This window comes from Vipera berus (assembly GCF_964194415.1).
Source record: "Vipera berus genome assembly, chromosome: 1".
In the NCBI taxonomy this organism is placed as follows: domain Eukaryota; kingdom Metazoa; phylum Chordata; class Lepidosauria; order Squamata; family Viperidae; genus Vipera; species Vipera berus.
In genome coordinates, this window is record NC_138202.1 from 100,588,438 (window position 1) to 100,609,933 (window position 21,496).

Genomic DNA, 21,496 nt, shown 5'->3' on the forward strand with positions numbered 1-21,496 from the left:
TAAATATCATTCTATCCAACATTTCTAGTTTATAAATGTTATTTTTATTATTAGGCAATGAAGGAGCTGGCTCCCAACAAGCGGTCAAAGGGAAGCTGGCAGGAAGTCACAGGTTGCACTCTTATGTCACACTTAAAAACCTGTGGTGATCCACTTAATGACTGTGACAAAATTATTATACCGTATTTTTCGGACCATGACGCACTTTTTCCCCCCAAAAGTGTGGGGGGGGAAATGAGGGTGCGTCTTATGGTCCGAAGGTGATCCGTATGGCCAGCCCCAACCTCTGCAAGTGGAGCACGAATCGGCACGTGCTGAGAAACGCCGATCTCACGCGCCTGCACTCTCCCTCACTCGGTTTCAGCTTCCCTTGCTACAAGAGAAAGCAGGCTGAAACGGAGTGAGGGAGATTGCCAGGAATGCGAATCGGCTGATCTCGCGCTGCTGCAATCTGCCTTGTTTCAGCCTGCTTTCTCTTGTAGCAAGGGAAGCTGAACCCGAGCAAGGGAGTTCGCAGGAGCGCGAGATCAGCTGATTCGCATTTCTGGCAATCTCCCTCACTCCGTTTCAGCTTGCTTTCTCTTGTAGCAAGGGAAGCTGAAACCGAGCGAGGGAGTTTGCAGGAGCGCGAGATCGGCCGGTTCGCATTTCTGGCAATCTCCCTCACTGTTTCAGCTTGCTTTCTGCAAGAGAAAGCCGGGCTGCAGGGCCGCCTCCGCGGGTACTGCTCTAATGCAGAGAGGGAAGGACAAAGAGGGAGGGAGGGAGGGAGGGAGGGAGGGAGGGAAGGAAGGAAGGAAGGAAGGGAGGGAGGGACAATGGGAGAGGGAGAGAAAGAGAGAGAGAGAGAGAGAGAAAGGGAGAGAGAGAGGAGAAAGAATTTTTTTTCTTGTTTTCCTGCTCTAAAAACTGGGTGCGTCTTATGGTCCGGTGTGTCTTATGGTCCGAAAAATACAGTATTCTTCCCTTTAGTTTCACTTTTATTTCCATTTCAATTCCACTCAATGAGGACATTATATATATATTTCCATTTCAGCTGAAAATTATGTTCTTTACTGTTTACTCCTCATTCATTCCAAACTGCAACTTTCCAAATGCCATGGACATCACCAGATGTACTTATAGATATTGATTTCTAATTATGATTTATCTTCTTGCTAAAGACAATACTAACCATTGTTGGCATTTTTGACTAGTACAAGCATAGCCAAAGTCACATTTTATCCCAAGTATCCTGATGCTGTTCTATGAAAGTTAGGATTTCTAATCAGAGACAACCTTGGTAGGGCAACTTATTATTACCTGCATATATCCAACTTAGGAGGTATGTAAAGTGCACTGGCACACATCCAGGATGAAGAGTACTGAAAGTCACATCCTGCTTCAAAAGTATCAAGCATTAACTCAGTAGACACTGTCCAGAACAGCAGGACTGCATCAATGGGCCTAAGCAGACCTAGGAATATTTTTCTAGAATGGTAATGTTTAATCTTCGTAACTGATCACTTTCCCGTAAAAAAGACAATGTTAATTTCCAAGTGGCACTTTAATATTTTGTTTCAAGCTAATTAAAAACAGAGTGAAACATTCAAGTAGGAAACTGGTTGAAACCAAAGAGCCAGTAATAGATAGCATCTATTTTGGCAATATTGAAACAGATTATTTGGGTACTGATTATATTATTCTTTTAACTAAAATTGAAATAAATTTGAATACCATCTTCTGAAATTGCAAACTACAGCTTTTATGTTGTACAATGTAACAACTATATACAATTATTTTGAAAAATGTTAAAAACAGTATACTTATTATGTACAAATAGTAAAACATGAACAGTGACATTCACATATTAATAGAGGGGGGAAGAGAAAGTAGAAAAGGGAGAGGGATTAACTTGACAACTTTTATTAGAAACAATTATAAAAAAGACATTTACACTAATAATGTAATTCAAATATAAAATTGGTGTGCTGTCTCTGTACACAGTACACTAGCTTCAAAGGAAACTGCTTTCACTAGAGCAGCTCTGGTATTTTTTCACATAATTTTTTAAAAGAAAGCCCACTAACACAATGATTGTTTTAATGCTACAGTTTACAGCAAGACAAACTAAAAATAGCAGCAGTTTCACATGGCATGTATCCACAAGATTACCCCTGTGGTTTGCAACAATGCCTAACAAAGTGCTCCCAGTTGAATCCACGAATAAAATTCCCAACAGATTTACCTGACACCAGGTATGGTTTGGCTTGTTGTCCTTTAGACTTTCTCCATGGCACTTCTTATCTCCATGCCTGATGGAGCAATTTATAAAGTAATTCTTTATATTATCAGTAAAACGCCTTTTCTAACAACGCATTAAAACTAAAAAAGCAGCACACCATTCCAATGGTTGGCTCTGGATGATATAATTTATACTATAGTCAAAAGCCTGTTCAGCAGTGGCTCCATCCAGTGTTCTCTGAGCAGCTTTCGTTTGTGGATTGGGATCGCCCTTTCTTCATCTCCACAAAACACCTCCCAAATCTACTCATGACAATCCCTTCCCTCCCAATCCTAATCCCTCTAGAATAAATTTAGGGAGTGCACAACACTGAGGAGAAATCCATTTCACTTGGCGGTGGCTATTTTTCCAGCAAATGAAGATCTTGAACGTAACTTCTAAATATTGGGAGAAGCAGAGAAAAAGATAATTGTTTAACTGCGTCTTGTAAAATTCAAATTGCATAAGGTTTCTTTATAAAACCATTGACAGTGATTAAATAGAAAATTAGAAACAGACTCCTTTCTTCTGTTCCTAATTCAATCCAGCAATAAATCAATTACCTTCCTTTCTCAGTTTATGAAATAGAATCATTAATATATTGTGAGACTAACTGAACGGTTCATTTTTTTCCCAGTAAGACGAGCAATTCTATTCTGTGCTGTAGATCTAGTTGTCATTCGATCTGTAAACTGTGCTCGCTCCTCAGCAGCTGCCTTTGCCATTTGTGCTTTCTTCAACTCCCTGCAAAAAGTAAAAAAATCTGTTATTTCCCTTCAGATAACAGTGTAGAAATTGTATCTAAAATCATTAAAAGAATCTGCTACAAAGGTATAACATAAATGGCATTGCTACATATTTTACCTCTTCTACAACATGATAAATTGGAAATGGAGCAATTCACAACACTCTGTACATTTGGGCTGTGCTACTTCTTTTCACACCAACTTTAATTTGATCTCTCTTCTTATGGAATAACTCTTGTAGCATCCCCATCTTATCTTCCTTGACTCTTCACAACCAATTTTACTCTCTCTTGTGCACACCACCTCAGGAGAAAACTGCTCTGAATCATACTTTCCACTATCCATATACACAATAAATAATACTAGAACGTCCCAAATCACACATATTCAGTCTCACCCTAACCACCCACCATTCTCTTACACAATTAACATTCCTTCCTGGCCATTTAAACAGAGTAGCCAACAAGGATCCCTTCCTATCACTCTCAATATAATCCTCTCAGATCGATCCTATTCCAATATACAAAACCCTGATTATTGCCCTCCAACTCATGTATTCATCCTTCCACTTTTCACAAGAAGGATGATATGCAAGAACCAATTTTCTATTTTAATCCACCACTAAAGTCCAAAAGTCAAATCACCCTGGCTACACCTCCAGAGATCTAAATATCTGCAGAACTCTACACAGAACTCCTTCCCAATTTTTAAACAAGTCCAGCTCTGGCATGCCACTCATATAGATAATATTCACATTCAACTAGAACAGGGGTAGGCAACCTTGGCTCTTTTATGACTCGTGGACTTCAACTCCCAGAATTCCTGAGCCAGCACAGCTGGCTCAGGAATTCTGAGAGTTGGAGTCCACGAGTCATAAAAGAGCCAAGGTTGCCTACCCCTGAACAAGAACATTCACTGAATTCTTATCTTCCTCCTGATGATAGTATTCCATTTACATTCTGTAAATTATCTTTGAATTTTGATTTCATCAACTGCACTGAAACTACTTTAGGAAACCATCCATCTTCCAAGGCTGGAAGCCAGGATGGACTTTTGCTCATCTTCTACATCATTCTTTTTTTTTTTTTAAAAAAAAAAGGTGATATAAACATGCCTCTTGCAGGAAAAAAAAGACGTCCCTTTTCTTTTCACAGCAAGTGAGCACATTATCTTTAAACGCTTAGAAATCGGTTTCATTCCTTCTGTACTGGCACCCTAAGTTATATTTCTAAAGCCAAAATATTGATGTTAATATTTCAGATCCCTACGTTATTAATGCTTCAGAAAAATTGTAGACCTCTTTATTTTGTGGCACGGGTGTTTACTATCAATATTACTCCTCGGTACTCTAAAACTAAAATAGGCACTGTATAGATGAAACTCACTTCTGCAGCAAAGAGTTTTTGAACTTTTCAGCATTCAGTTCTATTCGCAACTGATCAGCGCTCTTTCTAGCAGTGGATAACAATGCAGAATGCTTAGCTAGAGCAACTGCTGAGGGTCTTTTCTCTGGGTCAGAGTGTATCATAACCTGAAATAGATTAAAGGCACGTTTGATTACCGTTTTCGTCCTCATATATGGAGAAAATAACGTAGCTTATTGCTATATGTGCTTAAACTTACTTTTAACAAGTCTAACAAATCTTGAGAAAGGACTTGTGGGATTTTGGGTAGTTTTCCTCGTCGAATTTCGTGCCATTGATCCCCATTGGCTGGCAATGGTTCAGCCCCAGCAGCACATACCACAGTTAATGCCAATGCAAAAATATCCGCTTTTGGCAAGTAATTATAGTTCTGGGGGGGGAAAAATAATTGCCATAAATAGAAGATACCAGATTAGACAATTTCCCCTACATTCCAGCTTTATTCATAGGATAGAAATCTAAAACAATCCTTCTTCTATAAATCTAGGCAAGTTTGATACTCAAAGTTAGTTGTTTTGGCATAATTTAAAAATGCATTACCTCTTGTAAAACTTCATTGGCAAGAAAACGACTATCTCCTTCCTCCACCTGAGGACTGGCTATTCTGGTGACGTGACCAAGATCACCTTTATTAAAACAGTAAAGGATAAAAAATTACTTTCTCAAAATTAAAAAAGGTTTGCATGAATAGATATATTTCTACTATTTCCTACCTATTTTAAAAACAACCCTGCTAGATGACCATTCATCTTCATCTCCTTCTTCAGATGTAGTAGTTGGAATTGAGGTTCTAGATATGAAGATATTACCTGCCAAGGGATAAAATTATAAAAAATGTATCAAAATATAAATATAAATTAAATTCAGAGGTAAAATTCTATTGTGCCTCTTTGAGTAATGAACACTAGTATTAACAGCTACCTTGAAAAGGAGCCAAATTTTTAAAAAAGCAAGCGAACTTAATCCCACAAAAATATTTTCAAAACAAACACAACAGTTGGCCAACCACATATTTCAAAAAAGAACTTTTGCACTGTATTCTGTAGTTAGATTTGAAAAGTTTCAGTTGCTAAGGTGTGGTTCATTATTCATTTTGATACTACATATATGTTCATTATGGGAAAATATTAAATCCTTACAATTCAGAAGACATCAGATTTTATGGTACTTACTAGGTTTTATATCCATGTGCACCAGTGACATTGAATGGATGTACTTTAAACCACGAGCAACTTGTAGTAGCAAATCTTTCAATTCTGGTTCACCAAAGTAACGCATATTTCTATAGTTTTCACTTATAGCATCAGCTAAACTACCCCCTGCATATAAAATTAAATCACATTAAAGGATTAAAAACATCCTATTTAGCATGTAATATTTAATGATTGTTCTTAAAAATATTTGGCTTCATAGAAGTCACAGGCATACAGGATGGATTTGTTTATTGTGGTATTTCTATGCCACTCTATTCCAAACAGCTCCAAGCACATGTACTTTATTGAGTTCACAATAAAGGAATAGGAACTATATAGTTCAGATTTTATATGCATGCTAACTCTAGATGCAAGTAGCACAAGGAATATTTGTTATAGTGTTAGAAAAAATCTATACTTTTTAAAAGTACAAGTTCACAATGAACTTAATTACAAAATCCACACAAATATAAATAAGCCTGACTTCAATCAAATGCTTTTTAATAATAGTGTGGAAGCCAAAACTATGAACTGGAATGACTGAACTACAAACTAATAATCCACTCTCAGTGTATACATGGTTGTACTTTGACAATAAAAGTTCATTCATTCCTAGAAAACCCACTATTTTAGACTTCTCTAACTCATATGAAATAAGGAGATATTAACAATAACCTACTAGATTTTGTTTAAATGATGCTTGTGAATGTATATAAAACATTTGGAATATTTAACAATTATTGATATGCAAAGAAAACATTTCTCTTTGTGCAAATTAAGAGTCAAGTATGCTTGTACAGTCTGTAATTTTGTATCAAAATCTTCAAAGGTTTCCTCTATTTTATGTTATTTTACATTACAGATGCATCAATAGATGCTTCATAGATGCCACATGTGCTTTTTCCATTGGCTGGGCTGAAATCCTGCTTATTGTTAAAATATATCACTGAAGCAGAAGGCAAAGAAAAAATATGGAAAGCAAAGTGCAGAACTGTGGCATGCTCACCAGAAAACTAAGTAGTAGTAAGACAGGGAGACGTTATAATTTTGGCTTCCATATGAAGCCAAAACTGTCAGCTGTTGTAAGCTGAGCCTACATTTCCACTGTGGAATAAAAAAATGATGCTTTAATATATCTGTTTTAGAGGGATATAACTGGTCTCTCACAATTAATATAAAACAGAATTAGCAGCAGAGAAAATGTATTCCAATATTTAATTTTACAGTTTCAGTTGAAGCTGAATCACATTAGTCAGTTACTAATAGTACAATCCCCTTCATGGATTACTGCCTTGTCGTGGCGAAGGGGCTTGCGTAATTCAATGAAGCTATGAGCTATGCCGTGCAGGGCCACCCAAGACGGACAGGTCATAGCAGAGAGTTCTGACAAAACGTGATCCACTGGAGAAGGAAATGGCAACCCACTCCAGTATCTTTGCCATGAAAACCCTATGGACAGTACCAAAAGGCAAAACGATATGACGCTGGAAGATGAGCCCCTCAGGTCGGAAGGCGTCCAATATGCTACTGGGGAAGAGCAGAGGGCTAGTACTAGTAGCGCCAGAAAGAATGAAGCGACTGGGCCAAAGCCGAAAGGACGCTCAGCTGTGGATGTGTCTGGTGGTGAAAGGAAAGTCCGATGCTGTAAAGATTTTTTCTCCATAGGAACCTGGAATGTAAGATCCATGAATCAAGGAAAGCTGGACGTGGTCAAACAAGAGATGACAAGACTGAACATCGACATCTTAGGTATCACTGAACTAAAATGGACAGGAATGGGTGAATTTAATTCAGATGACCATCAGGTATACTACTGCAGGCAAGAATCCCTCAGAAGAAATGGAGTAGCCTTCATAGTCAATAAAAGAGTAGGAAAATCAATACTGGGATACAATCCTCAAAATGACAGAATGATCTCAGTTCGAATCCAAGGGAAACCATTCAATATCACAGTAGTCCAAGTCTATGCCCCAACCACCAGTGCTGAAGAGGATGAAATTGACCGGTTCTATGAAGCCCTACAGCACCTTATAGAAGTAACACCAAAAAATGATGTCCTTATCATCATGGGGGATTGGAATGCTAAAGTAGGAAGCCAAAAGATAACTGGAATAACAGGCAAGTTTGGCCTTGGAGTACAAAATGAAGCAGGGCACAGGCTGATAGAATTTTGTCAAGAGAATACGATGGTCATAGCAAACACTCTTTTCCAACAACCCAAGAGACGGCTCTACACATGGACATCACCAGACGGTCAACACAGAAATCAGATTGACTATATGCTCTGCAGCCAAAGATGGAGAAGCTCTATACAGTCGGTAAAAACAAGACCAGGAGCTGACTGTGGCTCAGACCATGAGCTTCTCCTTGCAAAGTTTAGGCTTAAACTGAAGAAAGTAGGGAAAAGCACTAGGCCACGCAGGTATGAATTAAATCATATCCCTGTTGAATATACAGTAGAGGTGACAAATAGATTTAAGGAATTAGATCTGATAGACAGAGTGCCTGAAGAACTATGGACAGAGGTTCGCGACATTGTACAACAGGTAGCAACCAAAACCATCCCAAAGAAAAAGAAATGCAAGAAAGCAAAATGGCTGTCTGAGGAAGCTTTGCAAATAGCTGAGGAAAGGAGGGAAGCGAAAGGCAAGGGAGAAAAACATAGATATGCCCAATTGAATGCAGAATTCCAGAGAATAGCTAGAAGAGATAAGAATGCCTTCTTAAATGAACAGTGCAAAGAAATAGAAGAAAACAATAGAATAGGGAGGACCAGAGATCTTTTCAAGAAAATTGGAGAGATGAAGGGAACATTCCATGCAAAAATGGGCATGATAAAGGACCAAAATGGCAGGGACCTAACAGAGGCAGAAGAGATTAAGAGGAGGTGGCAAAATTACACAGAAGAACTATACAAGAATGAGCTTAACGTCCCAGATAATCACAATGAGGTGGTCACTGACCTCGAGCCAGACATCCTAGAATGTGAAGTGAAGTGGGCCTTAGAAAAGCTGAGCAACAACAAAGCTAGTGGAGGTGACAGTATTCCAGCTGAGCTATTCAAAATCTTAAAAGACAGTGCAGTAAAAGTGCTACACTCAATTTGCCAGCAAATTTGGAAAACTCAACAGTGGCCACAGGATTGGAAAAGATCAGTTTACATTCCAATTCAAAAGAAAGGCAGTGCCAAAGAATGTTCAAACTATCGCACCATTGCACTCATTTCTCATGCTAGTAAAGTCATGCTTAAAATCCTACAAGCTAGACTTCAGCAGTATGTGGATCGAGAACTACCAGAAGTACAGGCAGGATTTCGAAGAGGCAGAGGAACTAGAGATCAAATTGCCAACATACGCTGGATCATGGAGAAAGCTAGGGAGTTCCAGAAAAACATCTACTTCTGCTTCATTGACTATGCTAAAGCCTTTGATTGTGTGGATCATAACAAACTGTGGCAAGTTCTTAAAGAGATGGGAGTACCAGACCATCTTATTTGTCTCTTGAGAAACCTATATGCGGGTCAAGAAGCAACAGTGAGAACTGGACACGGAACCACTGATTGGTTCAAAATTGGGAAAGGAGTCCGGCAAGGCTGTATACTGTCGCCCTGCCTATTTAACTTATATGCAGAGCACATCATGAGAAAGGCAGGGCTAGATGAATCAAAAGTTGGAATTAAGATTGCTGGAAGAAATATCAACAACCTAAGATACGCAGATGATACCACTCTAATGGCAGAAAGTGAAGAAGAACTAAAGAGCCTCTTGTTGCGGGTGAAGAAGGAGAGTGCAAAACTTGGGTTGAAACTAAACATTAAGAAAACCAAGATCATGGCATCTGGCCCTCTCAATTCCTGGCAAATAGATGGGGAAGAAATGGAGGTAGTGACAGATTTTGTTTTCCTGGGCTCCAAGATCACTGCAGATGGGGACTGTAGCCAAGAAATTAAAAGACGCTTGCTCCTGGGAAGGAAAGCCATGGCAAATCTAGACAGCACACTAAAAAGCAGAGACATCACCCTGTCAACAAAAGTGCGCATAGTCAAGGCTAGGGTCTTCCCAGTTGCAATGTATGGCAGTGAAAGTTGGACCATAAGAAAGGCTGAGCGCCAAAGAATTGAGGCCTTTGAACTATGGTGCTGGAGAAGACTCCTGCGAGTCCCTTGGACTGCAAGGCGATCAAACCGGTCAGTCCTAGAGGAGATCAATCCTGACTGCTCTTTAGAAGGCCAGATCCTGAAGCTAAAACTCAAATACTTTGGCCACCTAATGAGAAGGAAGGACTCACTGGAGAAGAGCCTAATGCTGGGAAAGATCAAGGGCAATAGAAGAAGGGGACGACAGAGCATGAGGTGGCTGGATGGAGTCACTGAAGCAGTAGGCGTGAGCTTAAATGGACTCCAGAAGATGGTAGAAGACAGGAAGGCCTGGAGGAATGTTGTCCATAGGGTCGCGATGAGTCGGACACGACTTCGCAGCTAACAACAACAACAATAGTACAATATTAGTTCAATTTTTATTTTTTTAGTCAGGAAATTTGAGATAATCAGCCTAGATATTTATAGACCCATCAAGCAAAATAGACAACTATTTCTAGCTCAGGGGAAGAAAAGTTTGTCTTTTAATATTTGAAAGTAAAGCTTCCTATCTCATTTTATTTAATATGCATAATTTTATTATAATTCAGCTTTGGTGATTTAATGTATCTTAGTTCTCCCATTTTTGTTCTGCTCTGTCATAACTGTAATTACATACCCAAACACCTATACAAATTACTGAAACTGAAATCCTAAATTCTTACTATATTTCTTTAAAAAGTTTTTATTTTAAAGTAACAAGGATTGACAAATCTATAACAGGCAATAAATATACTATTTACCTTTCTAAGCCACTTGCTTAACAACCTACTATAGTTATTTTTCCACAGTTGTTAGAACAAAGCCTTACTTACCATTACAATATTCATTCTGAATAAGCATATGATCATCTTCAGCCCAAGCAGAGAAGTATCTAACTACATGTGAATGCTGTCCCAAAACTGCATGAGCATAAACTTCTCTAAGAGCATTTTGCCTATCATATTGGAAAAAAGAATACAATTTCATCAAAGCATTAAGCTATTATTTTTAAATATTAAGTTATCAAAGAGACAGAATTCTGGTCATTTCACTACTGTAATAATTTTTGTATTATTCTGCATAATGCAACTGAGTTATGCAATTTAGGCAAAACTTCAACTAAACACATAGGAGTGTACAGGAGACAATGTTTCTTGCATGAGGCAAAGAAATGGTGAGTTAAAGATATGCCTGGACCACTTCAGGTACTTTATGGTCTGGCCAAACCAAATCCCAGAACAAAATCTGGAAAGGTCTAATGGGGTAAATACAGCAAGGCTCCTTATCTTTGTTCCTATTTTTTTTCCAATAGACTAATTGCCAGTCTTCTCCTAACCCTACTTTTTCTAGACCGTTCCTTTTGCTTAGGAACTGCAATTTGCATTAATTGCAACTTGCACAATCGGCATAACTGTCCTGCCCCAATCTTTCCAGACAACTTCCTTACCTACTACTAACAACCTTGCCCTTTTCCATTACCTCATTCCAAACATCTGAGTGACTGACCTGTTCATGGAACATTTTGAACATCCCTAGAAAGGAGCTACTGTAGATTCAGTTATATTTAGGATTGTTCCAAATACTGCATATTAGTGGATCTATGTTATTTTGATACAAAAATGGTATGCACAACTATACAGCATTTTTTCAAGTAGAAACAATTCATTAACCTAATTATAGAAACATTATTATAGGTTTTTATATGAATTATAGGCACAGAAGCAAAACGTAACACAAAATATTTTGCATTTAAATTGTTACTAATACTTACTCATCAACTGAGCCAGCCAATGGTTTCTTAGATCGCTTTATTGCATAGATGCAACCATCAAGCCTTTTCACACATTTGAATACAGAACCAAATTCTCCAGAACCAATCTTCTCCAATTCATGAAATTCTGTGGCATACCGTGATTTCATATTGCTTTCTGTTATGCTGATCCGCTAAAATCGCATAGACATAAACACTACTAAATTCACTGTCACCGAAATGTATTTATTTAGAAACAAGTGGTTTTATAGAATTTCTTTTATTTTACCTTGGCAGGTCTGACAGTTTCATCCTCAAGTTCTCCATCACTTGCTTCCATGTCCTCATCACAGGAGCTAAAAATATAAAAATATACAGAAATACAGTGAAATCTTAACTTTCCAAGAAATTTTTCTAAGTAATATATCATTCATCCAGAAGCAAGATGAATAGAGGATGAATAATGCTAGAAGAGAACAGAGAATCTTAAATGAAATTCACTCCTTGAGGTAGAATTGTTTCTTACTGTGTTATGCTGATACCACAGCATTTGATCAGAGTAAAATATCTCTGTGAAGCAGTGAAAAAGTCAAGTGAGGAATGGAATTATTTAAAAAAAAAACCCAAAGAATAGGAATATAAGTTGAACAAAATGCAATTTATTTTTGAATTTGTTTAAAATAAATAAAAATAGAAATCTGATCCATAGAGAAAAACCTAAGCTTCTTTCTGAAACAATTAAGTCCACTTATACTAGCAATTTTTAACCAAGAACCAATCAGTAAGTTTCTCCTGATATAAATATCCCACATCTCTTTATCTTTATATCAGTGGAGATAATAGCTTAGAGTAAACATAGAAAATCATGGTATCAATAAAGCAAAGAAGCTAAACATGCAGCAATTTTGATAACAGTGACACATTTTACATAATGATTTTGTTTTGGCTATCATTCCTTTTTTTTTTTTTTTTGAAAATTTTTATTGAAGGTACATTTAAAAACAAAAGTGGACATGTTACAACTTCCCTGACTACAACACTGCTATTAGTATTACCTTATGTAACAAAAAGAAAAACAGAAAAGAAAAATACATTCTATGACGGGAGAGAATATCACAAAATGTACATATAACATCTGTAAGTTTTCTGGTAAACAATCTTTCAGTCGTCTACATTGTAAATAAATATCTTTCCATTCTGTCCTGGTATAGGTGCTAGTAAAAAGTCTCTGAGTTATCAACTAATCAATCGATAGTCATCTCAGCATTGCTCCTTAACTCTAACCATTTGTACAAATTTTTCCAAATTTAATAATACTGTTTCAGTTTTTTTTAAATCTCTAATGTTAACCTGTCCATTTCGCCGCAGGATAGAATTTTATTATTTCTTCTTCAGTGGGTGTTTCCTTTCTTTTCCATTTTTGAGCCAATCTTGCTGCGGTTAAAATATGCAATAGTAAGTAAAAAGATGCTTTGCTGAATTTATCACTAATAATCCCTAATAGGAAGGTTTCTGGTTTTAAATCAATTTTTGGTAATAATAATAATATTTCTTCAAGCCAATTGGGTATCATTCCTAGCTTCATGAACTTAAGGGGTTTTTTTTGGGGGGAGGGGGTCCATATCAATTCCAGTTTAGCCAGAAATCCCTGTTATGTTCCATAAACTAAGGGCTATTTTTAATGTTCTGTTAACTATTATTTAACTTTCCTTTACTGTGCCTTAATAGAAACCAAAACGGTCATTGTAAAGATACTCTAAGTGATTGTTACTTTCAACATAGATGGTTTGAAATGTTTTGCTATAAATCATAATCTGAATACTGAAACCATGATTTAATATACAATGAGGGATTTCACATATGTCATAAACAATGCTTAGGTTTATACATTAAGCCAACAATTTGTTAACAAACCGTTTCGATTTAGTGCAATGTATAAATCCAGTTATAACTGATCTCATGTACATAGATTAGGGTTTAAATAAAATACAACATAATAATCCAAACCAATCCAAATCATATCTATTTTAATTCTAAAATTCTATTAAGCAGCTATTTTTATCCCTTCGGACAACCACAGAAATTCTCTATTACTGCCACTCACATTCTTAAAGCCTATTTGCTACTCATTGTTCACTATGAATCTGTAACATCCTATGGACAAAATCCATTTTCTGGATTTTGGCAATTGTAAGAATTATATTTCAATATATATACATAGCAGGTTAGATTAGCCAAGACCGTTGTTAAGTATAATACAGATTGTGCAACACATCTGGAAGACACTAAATTGTAGAATTATATTTTGTAAGATCTCAACTAATGGTTTTAATAGCATTTTTTAAAAATATCCCCGATATATCAAAGATCAGTTGTGATACTCACTCATTCCAATGTGTTCTCTTTCTCCTTCGACACTGTCCCACTGAAGATTGAAGAAAGACAGAATCCGGAGTAAACGGATTAATGTTCACATGAGGGGCTTGTCCCATATCACATTCCTGTTTTACTAGTTTTCCAACATTCATAAAGAGAGAGCCACCTCGAAGTTTAGCTGAACTCGAGCCCATTCCTTCAGCTCGACAAAGGAGACTCTGAAAAACCAATACGACATATTTAACAAAATATTGAGCATTTAAAATGTAATACATCCATATTCTTGTCGTAAACCGCTTCCTTGTGCTCTCTTTCTGACACACACTACAGCATAAATTGGCTTCCTGGTGTTATTCCTAATGCATAACTCCTCTGACAATGAACAAAACAAATCATTATGGTAAGAAATACTGAGGAATATGCAGATATTTTCTGAGTTAAGGTACAATCAAACCTATTGTTTTAGCTATTTTAGCAGGCAGATAAATCATTTTCTATCAGTATGTCTTGAAACTCAAGCCAAGACACAGTGTAAAAGCCATCAATAATGCTTAGTATTAAATCTTTAAAAGTTTCTAGCGGGCAATAAAATTGTAATGTTTTTTCACCAGAAAATCCTGCCATGTAAGAGAGGCTTATAAAAAAAAAACAGGATATAAATGGGCAACTGGCTGATAAGGCATGTGGAGAAGGTCTGCCTTCCCTACTGAAACATTTAATTTCCCTCTGGACATGTGGCAGATTTTGCCAGTCACGTTTCTACACTTGGCTACAGGAATTCATGTCCTTCACAAATGTTATTCTCACCTTCTTGTTCTATTTGAATTGGATGGAATTCCTAATCACTATTCCTAATGGTTAAATGTAAGGTATTATTTCCACAATAAGAGTATCTATCTCAACAAACAAAAATAAAAATATTTAGCAAACTTTGGCAAACTTTCAAAGACTAAAAAAGTACTAATAGTATTTTTTAACAAATTTTATTAAAAGGTATAGCTTTTATGAGCTGCTGTTTACTTCAACAAATGCATAAAGTGGCCTGATATAAGACTAAGTTGGGGAAAGATAGAGGGGGACAGATTAGAAGTACCACATCAGTGATTAATTACATGTTAAAAAACTCACGCTGCTTGATGAGATCTTCTGACATTGCCTAAAACATTTTGATGCATGGGAGTTTTCACTCAATGATGCTGTTAAAGTTCTGCTTTAACAGTCACACTGAGATCTGCTATAGTCTCCTGGGCAGTTTAAAATGCTGCGATATACTTTTTTTTGTTTTGAGTCCTGATATTAAACTTGTAACCATTAATTCTTTTGCGCAAGCTTGCCCATTTGTCCTATACAGAATCCAGAGGGACACTGCTGGCAAATGACAACATATACCACACTGGAGGAAGAACAAGTGAAAGTGTCCCTCATCTTGTGGGTGTACTTGTTGGTGTGGAAATGGGACCAAAGTATACACCAGGTATGTTGCAAGGTGTGTACATGCTTGCATTCTCTTCCTGTAGTTCCTTGTTGCTTGGGAGAATGTGGTGATTATCCATATGTAAAGGTAAAGGTTCCCCCGCACATGCGTGCTAGTCGTTTCCAACTCTAGGGGCCAGTGCTCATCTCCGTTTCAAAGCCGAAGAGCCAGCGCTTGTCCGAGGACATCTCCGTGGTCATGTGGCCGGCATGACTAGACGCCAAAGGCGCACGGAACGCTGTTACCTTCCCACCGTAGTGGTCCCTATTTTTCTACTTGCATTTTTATGTGCTTTCGAACTGCTAGGTTGGGATGAGTAACAGGCGCTCACTCTGTTACGTGGCACTCGGGATTCGACCCGCCAAACTGCTGACCTTCTGATCGACAAGCTCAGTGTCCTAACCCACTGAGCCACTGCGTCCCTTTATCCATATGTAAGCATGGGTTAATCAGTACCAGAAAATGTGCAGTGTCATTGTCTAGTATAGGCTGTAATTTATTCATAATGTGATTCAGTAACTTGAGCTATAGTTAACTAGTGGTGTTCTGTTCTTCTGTTGTCTGCTTTTTTAATAAGTCCTCTCTGGAAACTGAACTGGCTCTACTGATCTTGTTGAGTGGGTAGTTCAATGTCCTGAGTGACTGAATTAATTCCAGCTGAACTTAATATGATTATTTTTCAGAACCACAGAAAGAAGATTCCACTCATCTTAACCAAATAACCTAGAATAGCTGAAGGGATACAAGAACTAATCTTATGAATTTAAAAAAATATGAAAGTTTTTCTCTCTCATTTTGAAGATGCCCATATTGAAAATCAGAACTGATATACAAGAATCTAACATTTCCAGCAATAATTATATACTCTAACCTTCACGAATTTCTTCTGTCAGTAACAATTTGTCTAGAAGAAATGTTACAACTCAGAGCCCTCTCAGTTTAAGTAAAATTAAAATACATACAGTATTAATCAGATTACATATTCTGATTCTACACAAATCCACTCATGGCTGAAAATGGATGCACACCTGTATGTATATATTTCTTCTATGTATGTTCTACTTACTGAAGCTTTGATTCCTTTAATAAATATAAAAAATTGATGTAGCAAGCAACAAATATAAGAATTCCCAACAGTATCAATACAGGAGATCCATTAATTATAGAATATCCCAGTGAGTCTTTATCCAAGTAACAGAGCTAAACAGCTTAGTTTTTTTAGATAAGCCAAAATGCACTACAGGTAGTCCTTGACTTATGACCATTCATTTAATGACCATTCAAAGTTATAAGAATGCTGATAAAAGTGACTTATAACCAGTTCTTGCGCTTATGACCATCAGTTTTCCTGGGCACTTGGCAATCGGCATGCATTTATGATGGTTGCAACATTTTAGGTTTACATGATTGCTATGTTCTTCCCATAAGCAAAATCAATGCATTAAGTTCTGATCCCTTTTTGACAGTGGTTTAAAAATATCTAATTTTATTTCTGTTTTCCTCTTAGGTTTTATAATTGCTTCTTTTTTAAAAAAAATTGTTTTAACTGTTCTAACTTGTAAATATGAAGTGCTTTTAATTCTGTGTGACCAGCCATACGCTAAATAAATAAATCTAATTTGTGACTTATAATTGCAGCAAAAACCAAACTAGAGTGATTTGTTCTAACCTATGCATAATATGAGCTTTATGTTAAATCAGATTACTGCATAATTTTCACTTATATAGTCATTTTATGATTATTAGCAGTTAGCTAAACTCTACAGAATGGTGTTTTTTAGCCCTTCAGGTGTTTTTTAGATTCTACACCTGTACAGGAATAGTTGTTTTGAGTGTGGTCAACATTTATTACAACTCTTCTATACTATAGTGTTTTCTATACGTACAATAAAGGGCCACTTGAACAAAAATTAAACCAACAACAAACTAGGAATAAATTCAGGAATGAAGACTTAGCCAAAGACTTTGACAAATCTCAGAAATAGATTATTTCACAAACTTAATGAGACTACAGAGAAGAGGAAATTGCAACATCATATGCAGCCTAGCCCTGTCTGTTAGAACATCATGAATTATCTCCTTGGCACTGTTATGGCTGAGGTAGGTAAACTCTGATCTCCAATAATCTTTGTGATTTCCCAAACTGGGTACAAGTAAATTTTTTTCCAGAAAACTAACACTGTCCTTTATACCTAGTATATGTGAAGTTAGGGCATAAAATAGATGTTTAGAGCCTCTGCAAAGCTTAGGTCTTAGGACAAGCATTTGACTCCTCAAAATACTCAAACCTCCATATTTCAGTTCTACCACTCGTGACAGCCACCAAAGAAGCCATATAGAACAGGGCTTTTCAACCTTTTCACCCATTGTACCACTTTTAGGATATGGCAACATCCGAGTACCACCAGTTGCCTAGCAAGCTGTCAAAAACTTGATGACCAAAAAAAAAAGGAAAAAAGTGATGATGTACAGGTTCGCTTAGTGACTGTTCAAAGCTACAATGGCACTGAAAAAAGTGCCCCCCAAGCCACAGCCAAGCAAGACACCTGCCTGCCCGCCTGGTGGCGTTCTTCATCCTGTCCGAGGTTTTCATTGCTGTAAGCATTTCTGTTGAGGATTGGCAGCGGGGGTGGGGTGGGGGTGTTTGGTTTTTGTTCCCCCCCATCTGCTGGGTGGTTGCAGCAGGTTTTGATCACTTCACATGACCCTGCGACACTGTGATTGGCGCTTCTTCTGGGCTCAGCAGAAGCGGCAGGATCAGCTGGAGCCTGGCGCTGAACCTGGCGCTTCCACTGAGCCCTGACAGCCCTGCAGCTCCAGCATCTCTCGCTCAGGCTTGAGTGGTGCTGCCACCGGTTCAGCTCATTCCCCTCCCCTGCCACTTTTCTAGGATGGTCACATACCACCTGCCAGTGCCAATGTACCACAGGTGGTACCTGTACCACTGGTTGAAAAGCCCTGATACAGAAAATGTGTATCACAACACCACTGAAAAAGATTGCAGTCCCCTTGTTTTAGGCCTTGAAATATCTAGGGCAGCATAGGAGCAAAAGTAACTGATATCCTAAACTCAAACCATTTATATAGATTCAGAAACTCACAGCAAAAGCTCTTATAAAAACATGATTATGATTTCCAGTGGAATCTTCACAAAACACATACTGTCTTTCTATACACCTAAATTTTTCCCAGATTCTTCATAGGTTCCTGAATACAGTATACCTCAGTAATCCAATCTAGAATTCAGTTAAGCCATGTCTTATTATAGTAAAATCATACTTATATTTCCTGACAATTCATTTGGCATATTATTTTAATAGGCGTGAAAGCCAACTGGGTGACTATTTATCCAATCCCCCTCACAGGGTTGTTCTGGGGAAAATTGAAGGAAGAAAAGTTATTACATATGTTCACCTCTTTGAGTTACATATAAAGATGGGATAAATATCTAATAAATGCCCTTCCATTTTCAAGATATACATTATTTTATGCATACAGTATTGACAGCAAAACATTAAATATGAAAGGCAGCCTCATAGTATGCTGTAATTTAGAGGGTTTGATACATAAACTATAAACAGAAAATTAACTTCAGTTATAAAAATATTGATTCTACAGCATCATACAACTTGACCATTATATCTTAATAAAAAGCACTCTGAGAACAAGCAATTATGGTCTCAAAATTGACATTTATTAAAGCTTTACATCTCTCAGATTTCTTTATAATGTAAAATTCACAAACTTTCATGAAAACCTTATACATTTTAGAAGTAGATTCTTTGCTTAGAAAAATCACAAAACTTTCTCATTCTTTTTTTTAAAAAGGGTTGATTTGCTTTTCAAGGTTGCTGATCCTCGAACTGATTTCTTTCAGGAAAGTAAACATTCCAAAATCACTAAGCAAACCAGGTCAGCATTAGGATCATAAAGGCTGAGTACTTTTTAAAGTCAATTGTAGTGGATTTACCACATACTTCACAATGTGGGGGAAAATTATTTTGTTACAAATTTTAGGTTACATAATCTTTAACTGACAATCTGTGGGCAGGCCTTACCCAGATGCCAACTTTCTTGTAACAGGCAAGCAAATCCGTTACATAACAAATATGATACAAGGGTTTGGCACTGGGGGAAAAAAATGCTCTTATTCTTGGTATTGATATATGAACTGAGAAATGAAGGGCTGCCAGAATTTAAAAGGTCCCCCTGATGACTTCAAATCCACTGTCTTTAGCAGAGCTTGTCTGCATCTTACAACGCTACCTGCAAGCAAAATACCAAACTACAGGTAAAGCGGCACGTAGGACATTAAAATACATGCTGAGCGAAGCTGTATGTGCGAAACGTGACCCACCCACACAAGAGGAAAATCCATCTGAATACACTGAAGGTTAAAATTCCATCTCAATTTCTGGGAAATTGCCTTTTGCCTTTGCCCACAGAGGCTGGCATTGGTCAGCTTCTCTCTCTCTCTCTCTCTCTCTTCCTAACATTTAACAGAGCAAAAAGGACCCGCAGTGAAACGCTCTAAACCTGTCTGGCACCAATGGATATAATCCCTTTGAAATGTTCCTCCGCAGAAAAACTGACAAAAGACAGAAAGGGGGCGTGGCAGTGAATCCAAGAGCGCCTCTTGCCGTCTTCCCTGAAAACAATTCTTTTTTCCAAACCAGACAATCCTGACTTTATTATTCTGACCACACCAAAGGCCAAAGAGGTCAGGGAGGAAGCCCAAAGGATCTACCCCGCCAGGCTGGAGGATCGACCACCTAAACTGGCCCCGAGGTTCGCACGTCACCCACCCAACGTCCACGTGCTCTCCTCCGCCGCCGCCGCCGGCAGAAGGAAGGAAGGTGGCTCCTTGTCGGCCCACCGGCTGCGTTCCGCCCACCTCACCATTGTCTTTCCCTTCGGGGCCTTGCCCCGCCAACCAAACCCCCTCCCCTCGCGCCCGCTCACCTTCGGCGTATGCGGAGTATCGAAGAGGCGCAGCTTGCGGAAGGTCTTGTGCGGCGGTGTGCCGGGGTAGTCGGGCAAAGGAGAAGCGGGCTTCGGCTGTTCCCGGCAGCGGATTGGATCTGCTCGCGGTGGCGACGCCTGGCCGTAAAAACGGCGAGGACCCTTCAGCGGCGGCGAGCCGGCCATGAAATAAGCTCCGGGGGATTTCACGGGGGAGGAAGAGCCGAAGCCTTCCTCTTCCCACGAGTCCCCTTCCTCCCCCGGGAGCGCGGACGAGGCCAGTTCCCTCCTTCCGACCTCCTCGGGGGTACGCGGTGGCTGAGGCTCCCGCCGAGCCGGGGTACGGCTGACCGAAAGAGGCGAGTCGGCTTCCTGGAAGGCCGAGTCTTCCCCGGTGCTGTTGCCGCTGCCGCCGCCCTCCTCTTCCTCCTCGTAGCCGCCTTCTTCCTCTTCTTCCTCCTCCTCGCAGTCGCTTCCACCTCCCGGGAAAAGTAGCTTCTGCCGGAAAGGGGCCGCAGCCCTCCGGACCGTAAGGCGCCGCGCCCCCGTGGCCAGCGGCGGCTGCTGCCGGCTCAAGAAACTCATGGCTGAGCTCGTACACGCTATTTTCGTCCCTCCCGAGGCTTCCGTTCGGACAGGCACCTCGACAGGCCAAATCCTGCCCCCCTGCGGTCAGATTCTCCTCCGGCGAGGCGGGTTCACACGGTCGCCCGACCAGGTTCCAGTTCGCCCGAACACCTCCGGCGCTCTCCGCCCGACCGCGGAATCGCCCGTTCAGACTCCGCGGCTTTCCCGCGACCGTTAGTCACGTGCCGGTCACACTGGCCAATCGCGCACGCCCCCCCTCCGTTTGAAAACACCAGCGGCGAGAGGCGGGGCCCTACGCGATGACATCAGCGACCATTTGGCGCGAATTCGGGGGGTGAAAGAGGGAGGGGTTGGTTTATTTTGTGCGCGCGTGTGAGTGAGTGAGTGAGTGAGTGTGCGTGCGGTGGGGGGGGAGGGGTGGGGGTTGCCGCCTGAGAGAAAGGGGGAAAGTTCTTGGAAAGGCGTAAACGTGGCTGGAAGTTTAGTATTTGATCGTGGGGGAAGCGCGCCGGGGAGATAAAAAGGAGGATTTCGAGTGGGTCCTCGAGCTGTCGGGAGCTGACTCAGACGGAAATCCCAGCCTCTTAGAAGCGGCCCGAAACT

The 21,496-nt window shown here is 39.2% G+C and overlaps 1 protein-coding gene across 1 annotated transcript; it reads right to left on the bottom strand.

The window, feature by feature from the left end:
- Positions 1–1,547: 1,547 nt before the first annotated feature.
- On the bottom strand, positions 1,548–21,051 carry WEE1 (WEE1 G2 checkpoint kinase). The gene is made up of 11 exons (XM_081334141.1): positions 20,306–21,051; positions 13,879–14,087; positions 11,783–11,849; positions 11,515–11,687; positions 10,577–10,698; positions 5,606–5,752; positions 5,147–5,242; positions 4,974–5,059; positions 4,633–4,803; positions 4,395–4,540; positions 1,548–3,007 (listed from the first exon to the last, which is right to left on the bottom strand). The coding sequence occupies exons 1-11, from the start codon at positions 20,888–20,890 to the stop codon at positions 2,857–2,859; spliced, it is 1,953 nt and encodes a 650-aa protein (XP_081190267.1). The 5' UTR covers positions 20,891–21,051; the 3' UTR covers positions 1,548–2,856.
- Between the last annotated feature and the right edge of the window lie 445 nt (positions 21,052–21,496).

Excerpts from the sequence above, each read along its gene's own strand:
- WEE1 (XM_081334141.1), bottom strand. The coding sequence starts at position 20,890 with ATGAGTTTCTTGAGCCGGCAGCAGCCGCCGCTGGCCACGGGGGCGCGG. Across the intron at positions 5,753-10,576 it reads TCAGAATGAATATTGTAATG|GGGGTAGTTTAGCTGATGCT; the intron begins GTAAGTAAGGCT and ends TTTTATATGCAG. Across the intron at positions 4,541-4,632 it reads ATTTGTTAGACTTGTTAAAA|GTTATGATACACTCTGACCC; the intron begins GTAAGTTTAAGC and ends AATCTATTTCAG.